Here is a 15,939-nt window from a genome sequence, read left to right as displayed (position 1 = left end):
TTCCTTGCCCAAAGGGCAAAGGTCAAAAGGTCAAAGGTCAAATTTTATGCAAGTGCTAAATTTCACTTCTTCCTCCATATCTTGAAAATAACTGAAGGTATCATAACAAAACTTCTTACATACCTACTAGAAATGCATGTTCTACCTAACAGTGATTCTCTTTGGAACTTTAAGGAGGTCAAGGGTCAAAGGCCAGGTTTAAATACTATTTACCATTTAATACTAAAATTTCACTTTTTCTCCATGCCTTGTAAATTACTCAATGCATAAACTTATAAAAGGGTCAGAAGTCAAGTAAAAATCCTCAAATTCCCAAATACCTGCACTCTGACAACTTAGTCATTCATCCAAATAAACCTAGTTCAAGGAAAGTGAACATTCAGCACATTTGTGACAAACCTGTAATTTTGATATAAAATTGCCAATTGTGTGAAACTGTCATCACACATTGTCAAGACATTGTACTATAGACCTATTAGAACCATGCATTATGGCAGAGGCATACCAGTCGCCGTAGCGACATTTCTATTTTTTGTCTGTTGCAGACACAGTTTTATTGACCAAAAGGGGAATATGAGTGACTTATCAGTAGACACATAATGTAGTAAATTTCTGGGTCAGGAGAGCAAAATTTGTTAAAGTCATTAAAGTATTACAGCAAACTGTGACTTTATGTTGGATATTGGTGGTTCTGATATGTAAAAGTTCCTTGATGCTGTCAAGTATGAACAGTCAACCTCGCTTTTTAAGTCGAATCTATTGGGACCAACGAAAACCCTTCGTCATAAGTGGAAGACAATTTTTTTTTTTTACTCATATTTGCTGATGAATTTTCATCATGCCATGTCTTTTTAATGCCTCCGCCACGAAGTGGTGCCGGAGGCATTATGTTTTCGGGTTGTCCGTCCGTCCGTAATGAATTTTGTGGACAAGGTAACTATCAAAACCTGTTGAGGAATCCTAATGAAACTTGGCATGTATGTGTATTAGGGGGTGAAGTTGTGCCTATCAACTTTTGGGTGCACATGCTCAAGGTCAGAGGTCAAAAGGTCAAGGTCAAATACATAAAATTTCACTATTTCCACCATATCTATGCAATGCCAGAAGATATTTTCTTGAAACTTGGTGTGTACATGTATTACCCAATGAAGATTCTCTGGTGAAAGTTTGGGTCATGAGGTCAAAGGTCAGAAGGTCAAGTATAAACATTAAAACTTCTTTTTTTTCTCCTACCTTGGAAAATTGTTCGAGCTATCTTCATGGAACATAGTATATTCATGTACTGACTGGCAGTGATTATCTAGAGAATGTAGGGTTCATGGGGTCAAAGGTCAGGGGTCAAAGGTCAAATGCAACACTTCAAAATTTTACTGTTTCCCTCATGTTTATGCAATGCCAGCAGGATTTTTTTTTTAACTCTTGGTGTATGCATGTGTAACCTAATAGAAATTCTCTGGAAAGTTTTTTTTTTTCCTTTTTCTTTTTTTTTTTTTTTGCCTCAAAGTTCAAAAGGTCAAAGATCAAGTAAAAGTGCTGAACTAACTTTTTCCTCCATATCTCGGAAGTGGCTCAAGTTATCTTGAAACTTACTACATATTTATGCATGTTCTACCTGAAAGTGATTATCTTATGAAATTTAAGGTCAAAGGCCAGATGAAAATGGTAACAATTTACTATTCAATACAGAAATTGCACTTTTTCTCCATACCGGTACCTTGAAAATTACTCAATGCATAATGTATGAATGGGTCAAAGTCAAGTTAAAGTCCTTAAATCCCCCAAAACATGCTCTCCTATTCATCCAATTAAACCTAGGTCAAGGAAGGTGAACATTCAACACATCTGTGACAAACTTGTCATTTTGATATTTTGCCACTTTTGTGAAAATGTAATCACACATTGTCCACATGTACTATCTAGACCTATTAGGAGAATCATGCATTATGGCGGAGGCATACCAGTCGCCATAGCGACATTTCTAGTTATGTTTGTATTGACCATTAAATTATAACTGACGGTAGCAATAGGTTGTTTATGTGTAGTGTATTAGTTTTGTTTGAGTGATGAGTACAAGCAGGTAAATTCTGTTAATTGGAGAATTTATTGATTGGTGTTTTGAGTTTTAAGTTCCTGTCTTCAATTGAAAGAAAGCTGCATTATTGTGGCACCTACGGTCATCAAGTAAAGCATGATTATGGATAATGGGAAGCACTCTCACTGCAGTGCATTAATTCTGTACTTAATCAGATCAGCAGTAATAGACATTACATTTGCCCTTCATGTCAAGGCTCTGAATGTCACAAAATAAAAGCTCTTCAAAACCTGAACATTGCAAGGCTATGATGCTTCACAGGAAGATTTTTGTATCTTTTTGCCTAGACATAGAGCAAATTTTATCCCAAATATTTATTTTATTTATTTATTTATTTATTTTTTTTTTTTTGAGTATGATCAGGCCATACTAGCATTTCTACCTTTTTCACTTAAAAAAAAAAAAAAAAAAAAAAAATGAATAAAAAGTGCAGTAGAATTAACTTGGACCTGAACAGAACCACCTGTATCTCACTCTTATATTTATACATCAGTTGCTTTTTTACACCCTTCTTTTACAGCAGGGAGTCGGCACTAGATACTCCAAGGACAGCTCCAAGACAGAAAGTGTTGCTTGCTCCTGGGTGATCAATGCCTTCACAAAGTATGGCCACCTTGGCTGAGCAGGCAGCCAAGCTGCTCGACTTTAGTCAGAAGCTCGACATCAACCTGCTAGACACTGTGGTGGGCTGCATGTACAATGGAGAAGGCCCCGAGGTAAGAAAACAACTAGATAGATAACTGTATTAGGGTGATATCATCAAAGAAAAAGATTCATGAGCAAAAACTCAATTCGCACTCGGAGAGCACAGACTACATATTGTAGTTGACTACATTCATATCATCTGCATTGTAGATTCCTTCACCCTTAGCAGCTACATTGTAGGTACCCTTATTGCCAACCAGCTGTCTCTGCCTCCACTATACTTTCTGGCCATCAGCGCAGTGGCTCTGAGGGTTGCAAAACCAAGCTGGCCATTATGATTTAGCGTCAACTTTTCCAGAAAATTTCATCCAAATCAGTTTGTAACTTTTTAGCTATAGTATGCAAACAGACGGACAGATTTAAACAAGCCAACAACAGGAAAAAAAAAAAAAAAAGCAGAAACATAACCTTCTTTAATAGTGGAGGTACATCTGTAATCTTTCCATGTATTTCATCAGACAAGTGATACAGCATACAAGTTTGACATGGTAGGTTGCCTCAGCATGTGGTTTATGTAGCATTCAGAATCTTTGGTGTGATACAATGTACTAGGTATTTCAAACTGCCTTCATCCCCCACAACTCTCTAATTGGCATGTGCGTGCGTCTTCACTCCATTTCTTTTCTCTGAAATGGGGGGGGGGGGGGAATGTGAAATTATTGTGAAATTGTATCATGTTTATTAGTAGTTACAAAAAATGAAGAATTAAATTGCATCTTTTGAATAACAACCACTGAAGAAATTTCAGATGAATACATTCATACCTTATTTAGCTGACATGGTACATGGTGGAAGTGATATAATTGTTCAGTCCATGAAAACTCATTAAAATTTAACAATTGTGTACATATTTTTTTTTTGCTTTTTTTTTTGCTTTTTCCCCTGTCTGTAAGTCAACATGAATGTGAGTGGGCTGGCTTTTTGGCTTTATAGTATCTTTTGTAGCAGATAATCTCTATTCTGACTGCCTTTGAGTTATGTTTCTTATCTCTGGAACAGTTTTACAATAGATTACCAGGAGAAAATAAGTCGTACAAAATAGGGTTATATAAAAGGAGTTTGCTCTACACCTGAATACACCTCAGTTGTCAAATTCACTGCAAATGGCGTTACATTCTGCATAAAACTCTCCTGCCCTAATTCAAGTTGCATATCGTTTGTAGTAGACAAGGTTAAACATATGCCCTAGACTGAAATTCCAAGTAGCATCACAAGCTGTTGTGAGCTGGGGTCAATGAAATTCAGAAATCAAAAACTTTTTTTTTTTTTTTTTTTTTTTGTAGAGTGGCATTAGAGCAAACCAACTTGCAGTGTAAGTCATGGTTGTGCAAATTGTTGGCTCATGATAGTTCAATCGGTGCATAGGGCCTACAGTGTACAAGTACAATGTACATGGCACACTAAAAGTATTATGCTGTATAAACGATATACTTTTATATAGATTTTGATACTTTTAAGTATAAACAAATTTCAGATTGCTTCATTAATACTCTTTCACAAAAGAGTTATTTGATGTTTTTAATGACTGTTATGTATAATTCTGATGTAAGCTTTTATCTGTGTAAGTTTCATTGATTGCCTTTTTTTGTTCACGCTTTGTTGTTTTTTAGTTTGTTTGTATTAGTTGAGGTTTGCAGCAAAAAGTAACAAGAGCAGTAAAAAAGGGATTATCCTTAATAGGTCAGTAGATTTTGCTAATCCCCAACATCTGCTGTGCTTTCTTGTGTCTGATGATATGATGTCATCTGAACTGATTTCCATCTATTTCGTGTAAAATGTAGAATAGTATTTTAGTTATTTTTGAATATAAAATTCTATATGTTATAGTTCTGTTTAAAAATGCTTTATTTTTGTTTAAAGGTGTGAAATAAACTTGAAACTTAAATGATTACTGTGATAATCATCACGATAACTTATTTGAAGTCAGTTCAACTGGCAACTTGGATGTGTCCAGCGCCTGAATGTGGCTTGTAACAAAACACTATAATAATGTCTGTTTTTGTGAAAATTGTTTTTCAAAGCTTACCTGATCCAAAGACTGAAGTGAGCTTTTGCGATTATTGCATTTACTTTGTTACAGTACTTTTTCATCCTCTTCTTGAAGCACGCCAATGATACAGTGTACATTGTATTATACATTCTTGTGTCCTTATTGAATGAAACTTGTGCTGAAGCGTTTACATGTATGTTGCAATTTGGGGGCATACAGCTTGATTAAACCGTTTGTTAATGCTCTATTATTCAGGTTTCACCTTAAACATAAAACAATCCACTCAGTGTCTCTAAAAGAAGGGGTATTGTGAGGAAAATGGAAGAAATGAGTACATCCCTCTGATTTGCAAAGTATTTGCAGTGTACATGAATGAAGGATGTCCAAATGCTTCTAATTTCTTACAGCAACAAATGGCTCAGCAGATCCTTACCAGCCTGAAAGAACATCCTGATGCATGGACAAGAGTGGACACCATATTGGAATACTCCAGCAATCAACAAACAAAAGTAAATCCACCAAGTAATTTAAGACAAAACATGGTAAAATAGTCAGTTTGCTCCTGGCCCTTAGATCCGCAGATCTCTTTTGTTCATGCTCATGCAGCCAGGGCCCTGTTGGATTAAAGCCCAGAACAAGTATCAACTCTGTCAAAATCTGTTATATGATGAAAGTTCTCATAGTCAGCGTCATTATCATCATGGTGATAACTGAAAAGATTAAGTGAGAATGTTGTATTAACCCTATTCGGGCCAACTACGGGATATTCCGTAGTTTGTTCAAATGCCGCAGGGGCCACATACACCTGTACGGAATATCCTGTAGTGAATGAGATGACATATAAACGACGTCAAACCGAAGTTCTTTCACCTTCTAACCTTTGACGACATATCCCAGAATGCTTTGCTACACTGCGATAATTCTAGAAGGTTTTGTCAATGGAACGCCAACAAAATCGTAAAAATCATCGGAAAAAATGTGTGTTTACATGGAATAACGCGAATAACCACGAAGTGTCAGTGGGTACTATGTACAGCTGTAGGGCCTACGGAGTACTCGATTTTGGATTTTCTGCAGCAGGTTTTGAGGAGGTTTGGACACTGGCAGGGCGATGATTCAACTGTGATAATAGTCCCACATGTACATCCACATGTATGTACAATAATTGTATAATTCAGTCGAACCTGAAAAGCTGTATAGCTGTATCTATCGTGACGAGTTTCGCTTCAACAAACTACATACTGAAGGTTGCACACATTATACTATGGATTTCCCGTGCACTCGCAATGGCTTCATCGTCATAAATATAAACATAAACCTGCAATTATTGTATCAGTGGTCATGATATTTATATGTCCAGAGAGCTGACACTCTGATCATTTCATTTCCGGTACTGGATGTGTAAAATTACGACATTTGCTATTTTTAATCCATGAATGAAAGCAAACAAACAAATTGATTTCGTAACTTTTGGATGACTGTACTTCACTTCTGCTGAGTGCTATGACTGCACTGTGCATTGAATAGCAGCATGTCATATATCATTTAAAAGGGAATTTTATCCTCTTTCAAGTGATATATAACTTGTCTATGCTTTGTTTACTATTTGCTAATGAAGAGCGATTGTTTGGAGAGTTGTCTGCCCGTCGGCGTGTGTGTGCAAAAGATGCTGGGCCACTGCAGTGTTTGTTTACACAAGTGCGTTGGCCTGATATCAGGTTTAAGGACCCACAAATAAAAGAAAGTGAAATTGAAGCCAGTGAAAAAATAAACATTGTTCTGTTAGGTTTTTTTTTCAAGAATGTATAGAATCCAGTATTAATGTAAATGAAACAGTCTGTCACAGATCTTAAGGGCCATAGGGGAAGGAAGAAGGAACAAGAACAGTTTTCTGTTTGTTCAGTGTCTGGCAAGTTCTATGCCTGTCTCTCTGTCTCTCATAATCACTCCATCTGCCTACTCTCTAGCTATCTGTCTCTCTGACTTCATTTATCTGCCGTTTTGTACGTGTTTTCCATGTAAAGAATCGCTTCCGGAGTGGTGAATCCTGGGGGTATGGAAATGGCTGTTACAAATGGCATTTTGAACTGTTTGTGTCATGTGATAATTGAAATATGTGCTTCATGCCAAGGTGATACTCCGAATATTGACTTTGGCCCAGTTTGCAAAGGGTATATTCATGAGTTCATAAACATAATGTATGTGTTTGTAAACTCTTCATGAGACACATGACACTGAAACTGCAGCCTCCTCATGCCTTCTATGATAGATTTTCCCTCCTTAGAAATGCACAAATTACAAATGTCCTGTGGACTGGCTAGTTTAACTGCTGATGAAAAAAAAAAAATAAATTAATGAATACATAAAAGATAAGATTAAAATTCTGAAGCTCTCATATGCGTGAGTAAATAAAAATACCTTGGAGATCATATTCATGTAGAAATGATGGATAGAAATGATGTGACAGATACTAGTATTCCCTTTTTTGAGAGAGTTGAAAGTCAATCCTCTGGGTCTGTGGTAAAGATTTAATTAACTTCCTCTAGATGTTTATGAAGGGCTGTATTTGTGGGGAATATAGTTACATTGTGAGATTGCTGAGGTATCCAGTAAGTTGTGCAGTCAAATTGTTCTTCATTAATGTGTATTTGTTTTACATAAGGGTCTCAGTTTCAGTATTACTTGGTAATTTTTGAGCATGTTGTCTCAACTTCTAAACAGTACTATGGGCTACAGATCCTTGAGAACGTCATCAAAACTCGATGGAAGGTGCTGCCAAGGACACAGTGTGAAGGAATCAAGAAGTACACAGTAGGGCTTATCATCAAGATCTCATCAGAACAGGATATGGCTGATGTAAGTTTGTGTAATGAGATGTGTACCTTTGTATTTTGTCCAAGTGGTTGTGTTAACACTCCAGTCCCTGTTCTCAAATAAGATTAGATGTGTAAAAACAAGTTCAATTTCAGTTTTGAAAATGCTGCTTGTACCATGGCAGTTTAAACAGGGGAGGATAATTTGAGAATTTTCCCATGAACCTTATAGGTGCAGAAACCAGATTTTTTTTATACAGTTTATCATTACTATTTGTATTAACAACTGAAATGAAGTTATCATATCTTGTTTTCTTTTTCTCCTTTCCAGAAAGAAAAAGTGTATCTGAGCAAACTCAACATCATCTTGGTACAAATCCTGAAACATGAATGGCCAAGGAATTGGCCGTCCTTCATCAGCGACATAGTTGGAGCAAGCAAGACAAATGAATCGTTGTGTCAGAATAACCTTGCCATTTTGAAACTGCTAAGGTATGTCCTTACACCAATCACTGCCTCAGTCTGTCCTTGAAGCTATAGATACCTTTTGCAGTTTTCTAAACATAAGAAAGGAAGTGCAGAAAGTTATGGAATGCACAATATTATTTTGCAGTACCAGTGCTTCATGTGCTGACCATCTTGCAGGTTACAATTCTCAGAGCATTGTTGCTGAGATGTAAGAAAAAAAAAAAAAGTGCTTAGATATTTATGTTCCCCAGTGTTTTCAGTCAAGTGCTGGAAGTCTTGCATTAGTTTGTCTGCAAAATAGTTTTTGAATTCCCATACACCAGCTTAGAACCAAGACTGAGTTGACCCTGTTAAATGTCAGTCTAGATCATTGCTCCTTTCCATTGTTTCTTGGTTTCTTTGTACAGTGGACTCCCATTATAACGAAGTCCTTGGGACAGGCAATTTTCTTTCGTTATATCGAAATTTCATTATAAGCGAACAAATAAACAATAAAAAACATAGAGCAGGAAATATGGCGGCCCGAATTTTTACTTTGTTAAAACTGGAAGTTTGTTATGTCCGTGTTTGTTATAACGGAATGCACTGTACCAAGATTGAAAAGGGGGGGGGGGTGGAGGAGAATATATGATGAAAAGGGGAATATGGAAAAAAATGTCTTACGATACCAAGAAAGCATAGAGATATGTACATGTATCTACCTTTTACAGACTAGCTGTAAAAGTGGACATTTTCGCGCATTTTGCACAAGAAGCTAGCGCAAAAATGAAATGACACAAATATTTTTGCATGCCATATGTTCCAGCATTTGATGTCCTGATACCTCAGAATTAAAAACACAGCTAATTCATCTTACACAGCCGAGCTCAAAAAATTACTCATATGAAAATGTCGACTTTTACAGTATGATGAAATACGGATCAAAGATGTAACTGGCGTGTGGTCAGGAAAAAAAAAAATGAACCCTGGATAACCCAGGCTTCTCTGCAAGTGGATAGCTAAGCAAATGACTCTGGTCTTGGATGTTTGCTTTTCTCTGCAGTGAGGAAGTGTTTGACTTCTCCAGTGGACAGATGACCCAGGCCAAGGCCAAGCATCTCAAGGACAGCATGTGTAATGAGTTCTCTCAGGTGTTCCAGCTGTGCCAGTTTGTCATGGTAGGTCACTATTCTTTCTTGGGCGTGTTGCTGTATGGTGTGTGTGTCTGTCTGTCAGTCCGTCTGTCCGTCCGTCCGTCTGTCTGTCTGTTTGTTTGTGTATGTGTATGTGTCTGTGCTGATTGTATGTGTCTGTGTCTGTGTCTGTGCTGATTGTATGTGTGTATTCCTCTGCCCATGTGATTGTGAGTGTACTGTAGACTAATGCATCTTGGAAACCCTTGTGTATCCCAAGAAGCCAAGTGTCAACCTGCGTCCATGTACAGCAATGGTTTATCATGTACTACCCCACAAGAAAGACGCAGATTAGACCTTTCACATGGCTGCATGCATTTTAGTAGTGTGTTTTGGAGAAGTGCCACTGTAGTGCTCATGGCCAAAATTTTGGCAGACTTATTAATGACTTGCAAATATTACAACTGCTTTAAAGCGTGTGTACAGTTCTGGTTGAGGTGAGGATTTAGCTTTTAACATTTTGCGAGATATTCAGAAACCACTCTATGAGATGTCAAAGGGCATGCAATTCTAAAGGGTATCAAAAGTTTATTTGATGAAAATCGGTTTTGAAATGGCTGAGATATCTAAAAACAAGGTGAAACAACGAGATCCTAATAAAAGGCGTGGCCTGTCGCCTTTTATTATTATCACTTTTTTGGATATCTCAGCCATTTGAAAACCAATTTTCATCAGATAAACGTTGAGTCCTTAAAATTACATGCTCTTTCATATTTCATAAGAGGTTTCTCATTATCTCACTTAGGAATGTTCAAAACATGAATCTCCACCCCAACCAGTACTGTACAGTCCTTTAATATTACAACTGCTCTACTAGATAACGTCATCTCATGTCTATCAGGGGAAAATGTTTTGGCTGGGCTAGCTTAAGATTCCAGCATATTGAAACAAGGGGAAAACACTCTGCATAAGTTGAAAACATGAAATTTGATCTTAGATGCTGTGAGTGTGGATTCTTCAAAATGTAGAGATGGACCTTATATAACTTGTTATGTTTGGTAGCACCTTGACCCTCGTTAGATTGGAAACAGGTTTAGCAACATTTGAGATTGGTTCAGTTAAAATTACCTATGGTCGTATTCTCAAATTTAGATCTCTGTTCCAATATTAATAAAGATTATTGTCTTTCAGTTACCTTTCAGTGACCTTTCAGTATATAGTGATGTGACATACTTCCAGCTTGCTGTTTCTTTTTTTTTATATGGTGTAACAATGTTGTTTTCTTTTTTATAATTTTTTTGAAGTTTTAAAGACAATTTTTTTCTTGAGTAGAGGAGCAAGTCTGAAATGAGCAGTGAATGACATTTTCACATGCGTCATGACAGCATTCTTCCATAAGTGCATTCAAGAGACCATTGATTGCATTCTTGTCAGACTGCTGTGTCAACATTGGCCTTTTGCCAATGTTTTGTGATCCAACTGGAACTGACTCGATGAGAGTAAACCACTCGTGACGGCAGCTTTTAAAGTGCTAAATGCAAATCCCCAGACAAATTATGTATAGGGTGACAATGACCTTTGACATGAAGTAAATAAAACAACTGTTGAAGATTGTAGATCTAGATCTGTGATATTGCACATAATGATGTATCTGACTTTATGATTCTGGCCTGTGCCGTGTGAGAAAAAGAAGTTGCTTAGTCATCGAACTGCCTAAAGCAAAGATAGATGATTTCATGCAGAAATGAAGACATAGTACTTGACCTGATCGTATGGAGGTTTTTTTAAACAATGCATGTACATATCATCGCAAGTAACATGTTACGGCAATTGACATCACCAGCATTCAATGTAGACTGGGGCATGTTTCATGTAGCATAGGGCAACCTGTAATTTGAAACACTACATGTCACTTTGTCTTGTCAGGATAATTCTCAAAATGCTGCACTCGTTGGATCATGCTTGGAAACGTTACTACGCTTTCTCAACTGGATTCCACTCGGATACATCTACGAGACAAAGTTGATAAGCACACTTATTTACAAGGTGAGTTCCGTGGTGCATTTCATTGATAAATCTGTTCTGTGTGTCCCCTTGGTGGCATGTGGTTTGGTGCACTTTGATGTACAGTGTTTTTTTTTTTTTTGTTTTTTTTTTGTTTTTTTGTTTTTTTGTTTTTTTTTTTGAAGGGGGGGGGGGGGTTATACCTCTACTGCTAAGGGTTCTAAAGCATGATGTTTGAGCTTGTCTATCTGTCCGTCTGTCTCTCGGTCTTGGTACCCTAGATCTTTTAGCAGAATGTGAGAGAAAATATCCTTTGCAACTTTTTCTAATATTTGTTCACAGTGTTCTACATGTGATGGTGATGCATTAATCAGATTTTTAGAAAAGAAGTTCCCGTAAGGTCAGGGTCAACGAACTTCAGCTGAAAATGTCTCTTGCAGCTATGACTTTAGATAGGAATGCTTAGTCGTGATATGACTCGCTAGAAAGATATCAAATATGAAAAATTACTTCAGATGAAGTAATTGATGATGGGCAAGGTCAGAAATTGAGGTCAATGGTCACTCCACCTTGGCAGCAATGGTCAAGGGTCAATGAATTTAGCAAATAAAATTGGTCATGAATTTGGGCAAATTTTCCTTGTGCAATGGACATTACATATAGGTCAGTACTTAAGTTAAAAAGTCAAGATTTATGAACTTCATCTAATTGCAAATGAAGGGCCACACTGGTGATTAGAAAAAGTGATCACTTGAGTAAGTGGAGACATTCCCCTTACAGGTAGCTGCAGATTGGAGTCAAGTTGCTTTTGCCATGTTTAGAAAAATTTATGGAAGACTGTTTTCCATTGAGGACCTGGAAAAAAGACCTTGAAATCAATAATCCCATGAAAATTGACTCACTTCACTTATCTCCCAAATTTGTAAACTTGTACTATGATTATGCTCTGTTGATATTGTCGTGTTTGTCTGGTGATGTGAATGCTCCGTCAGGAACATTGTTCGTTCGCCTTCTCCATATTTTATAGAAATGCATTTTATCTCGTGAAACAGTTCCTGAACGTGCCGATGTTCCGGAACGTGACGTTGAAGTGCCTGACGGAGATTGCTGGAGTGAACGTTAGCCAATACGACCAGCAGTTTGTGGTGCTCTTCACACTCACAATGACGCAGCTGAAACAGGTCAGTGCTTCCAGTGGAATTGTTTGGTGTCGTGGTTAAAAAAAAAATTCCATCCTGTTAATATGCTGCTTTGTATGAGAGCAGAAACAAAATCAGAAAAGTAAATCAGTGAAAAGCTGGGGGAAAATCTGACATTTAAAAAAAAAAAAATCATGAAAAGTACAGGTTTATGGAGTAAGACAAATTGACAACTCTGTGTGATCTTATTGTTGAGCAGCTCTCCATTTGTATTGTACGCACACACACACACAACTAATTTTCATTTTCTCAAGTGTTGGGACGGACAGAACTTATTCACTGAGAAAAATATGCAAAAACATAATTGCATTTATTCTCGCCAACAGTTATGAAGAGTAGTTTTCTAGGGAGAAAAAAAAAAGAAAAAAAGGTGATTCTCTGATTCTGAGGTTTTGGTTCTCTAAGATGGGGGTGTGGGACCAAAGTGAGGGCCAATTTCAAATATTCATCTTCGTAAAAACACAAGGTCAAATCTGTCACTAAACTTAGCAGGTATTATCACTAGGGTGAACAAAAAAAGATATTTGTACACAAATGGGCACCATCCACACCCCCCCCCCCCTTCGACCCCCAGGGGACCCAAGAACTCCCATAATCGAATATTTTTTTTTTTCTTCTTTTCTTCTTTTTTTTTTTTTTTTGATAGAAATCTACTGTAAAACCATAAGTGTTCTGAGTGAACACCACATTGTTGAGTTTACTTTCAAGTTTGTTTTTGTGGCAGATCCAGGGAGGGCCCTCTCAGGGCCGGGACTAGCATAGTATGTTTTTCAGAAATCATAAGATTGTCCAAACAATATCAATAAATGCTTGTGTTGCATTACATCGTTTTATATTTCTTAGTGTCACGTTCATGGTAACAGATGTGTAGATTCTCGGCTGTGTTTGTGCAACTACTGTTAATATGAGGTTGTTGTATCTCACTGGAAATTTCTTTCTTCAAATTGGTTCTATTTACCCAGATGCTGCCTTCTACCACCAACATTAAGCAAGCCTATGCAAATGGGAGAGATGAGGAGCAGAACTTCATCCAGAACTTGAGTCTCTTCCTCTGCACCTTCTTCAAGGAGCATGTGGAGCTCATCGAGAAGAAACCGGAGTTTCATGAAATCCTGCTCGAGGTAGGGATGATTTCCTGATTGTTAATCGTGCAGTTTTAAGAAATGTGCAGACAGACCACGGTCATCGTGCTGCGTTGTCAAGTCTGAACCCTGTCTGTCGCTTCCTGTCTTGTATGAAAACAATTATATTTTTTGAGTGATTCATGAGTAACCATTTCATACGCGCTTTCTCCATATCTCCTTACAGGCACACCACTACCTGCTCCTCATCTCCGAGGTAGAAGAGACGGAAATATTCAAGATCTGCCTGGAGTACTGGAACACACTAGCCTCTGAGCTCTACCGCGAGAGCCCCTTCCCGTCCACTCCTTCCTCGCCTCTGCTGCTTGGGAGCGCCAACTCTAGTGTCCCGCCCCGCCGGCAGCTGTACCTACACGTACTATCAAGAGTGAGTTCTTGCATGCCCAGTCACGTTTACCATCTGTAAGATGTTTCAACAGTGGTACTTTGAAAGGAATTCCCAAGCATACCATATCCGCTGCGGGACTATACTGCTCATTTCTATGGAAGAAATAATGCTGTCTTTTTTTTGTAGGCATTTCTGCTGACAGCATTTAATACAAAGAGTGCTTGAGTTAAATCAATGACGTTAACATATGATCATATTGGGTGTAATTTTGTAAAAAATTAAATGAAACATTGATATGTTGTTTTTTCTTTATATTTTTCAACCCAAATCTTGTTCAAACAGGGCCCATAGAGCAAGCCCTATAACATAATTTACAGTTCCATCAAACAGTGCAGACAAACTCGTGTGCAAATATGTGACAGTCATTGTTTTGGTGATGTTTCTATTGGTTTTTGTTTGTAGAAATAAAAGGATCACATAATAGATTTTATTATTGGACCATTCTCTCATGTGTTGTCTTCACTGCATATATTTCACACTGCGTCATTCACTTATTGTGATGTTTGACCATTATTAAGTCCTTTTCATGAATCTTTTGCAAACAGGTAAGAAGAATCATGATTTCTCGGATGGCCAAACCCGAAGAAGTACTAGTCGTTGAGAATGACCAGGGAGAAGTCGTGAGGGAGTTCATGAAGGACACAGACTCCATCAACATGTACAAGAATATGAGAGAGACACTTGGTAAGTTTACCCACGATTAAAGAAGTTAGTGAAATTACTCTCCTGCAACTACTTCTACTGATGCTCCGTGGATATTTGTAAATAACCAAACTCATTATACTGTGTATCTACCCACATTCACAGACTGAAGGAACTTGTTCATCTAGTCATTGTGGTGCTCCAGTGGCAAGAAGAAAGAAAGAAAAGAAAAATGCAAATAATGAATATTTTTATTTGCTCATGTATGGAATGTAGTGTGTCTTCATGCAGGAGTATGTGTATGCTTTTCTTTGATTTTACTTAACATCTGTAAAATTGATCTGATTGTCTGCCAACCAGACACGTAGCACAGATACTTGATCTCTGATGGCCTGTGATCTTTTCATTCTGCAGTGTACCTGACCCACTTGGACTACACAGACACGGAAACTATCATGACGGAAAAGCTGCAGCTCCAGGTCAACGGGCAAGAGTGGTCATGGAAGAATCTCAACACTGTGAGTCTGTGTACATGCTTGCGTTACTGAATGTGTCATTTAGGGGGTTAAAAATGCTTAGAAATATAACAAAGACGTGATTATTTAGTCATACACTCGCGTAAGTTTCACTTTTTGCATGGTCCTAGCAAGGAAGTAAAACAAAAATAACAATGACTAAATTGTACAGGGCATTATGAAAAGGAAGAATAATCTAGGGTTGAATTTGTCATGTGTTTGGTACACAGTGTCTTTCAGACATTGTCGGATGTTTTCCCAGAATACTTCACCAAATCACAGCCAGACCTAGCTGAGTGTTTGCCACTTTGAACCGGTGTACTGGTACTGTAAAACCAGAATTTTTTGTTGCATGAAACTTTCATGAATTTGGTGAGGAGCCAGGATTCGCAGAAGTAAGATACATGCGAAAGGTTTTGCCCACACGATGCATTGAATGCTAGTGGTAATTCATGAAAGTTTGATGCTGCAAATATTTATGGTTTTATAGTATGCTATCCTTTTGGGAGAGCATCTGTGTTGACATTATTGTAGATATCTCAATGTGGTGACATGTTATTGAACGGCCATGTTTAACCCTTTTGAACCCACAGCTCTGCTGGGCCATAGGCTCCATCAGTGGTGCCATGCACGAGGAGGACGAGAAGCGATTCTTGGTCACTGTCATCAAGGAGCTCCTGGGGCTGTGCGAACAGAAGCGTGGCAAGGACAACAAGGCTATCATTGCCTCCAACATCATGTATGTTGTCGGCCAGTACCCGAGGTTTTTACGGGCACACTGGAAATTCCTCAAGACGGTCGTCAACAAGCTCTTTGAGTTCATGCACGGTAAGTTGCAACCTTAAAACTGTCTTTCCTTAAAGGGAAGA

The 15,939-nt window shown here is 37.9% G+C and overlaps 1 protein-coding gene across 1 annotated transcript in view; it reads left to right on the top strand.

Annotated features, from left to right (window-relative positions):
• Positions 1 to 15,939, top strand: part of LOC140234811 (exportin-1-like) — a 31,407-nt gene that overhangs the window by 3,590 nt on the left and 11,878 nt on the right. The window contains exons 2-13 of the mRNA XM_072314852.1: positions 2,613 to 2,808; positions 5,195 to 5,296; positions 7,509 to 7,643; positions 7,932 to 8,092; positions 9,111 to 9,225; positions 11,107 to 11,226; positions 12,237 to 12,365; positions 13,346 to 13,504; positions 13,692 to 13,892; positions 14,459 to 14,597; positions 14,970 to 15,073; positions 15,664 to 15,898. Coding sequence (XP_072170953.1) covers positions 2,683 to 2,808; positions 5,195 to 5,296; positions 7,509 to 7,643; positions 7,932 to 8,092; positions 9,111 to 9,225; positions 11,107 to 11,226; positions 12,237 to 12,365; positions 13,346 to 13,504; positions 13,692 to 13,892; positions 14,459 to 14,597; positions 14,970 to 15,073; positions 15,664 to 15,898 — 1,726 coding nt within the window. The 5' untranslated portion in view covers positions 2,613 to 2,682. The remainder of the gene's footprint in view (positions 1 to 2,612; positions 2,809 to 5,194; positions 5,297 to 7,508; positions 7,644 to 7,931; positions 8,093 to 9,110; positions 9,226 to 11,106; positions 11,227 to 12,236; positions 12,366 to 13,345; positions 13,505 to 13,691; positions 13,893 to 14,458; positions 14,598 to 14,969; positions 15,074 to 15,663; positions 15,899 to 15,939) is intronic.

This window comes from Diadema setosum, chromosome 1 (assembly GCF_964275005.1).
Source record: "Diadema setosum chromosome 1, eeDiaSeto1, whole genome shotgun sequence".
Classification (NCBI taxonomy): Eukaryota; Metazoa; Echinodermata; class Echinoidea; order Diadematoida; family Diadematidae; genus Diadema; species Diadema setosum.
This window is presented reverse-complemented; position numbering and strand designations above follow the sequence as displayed.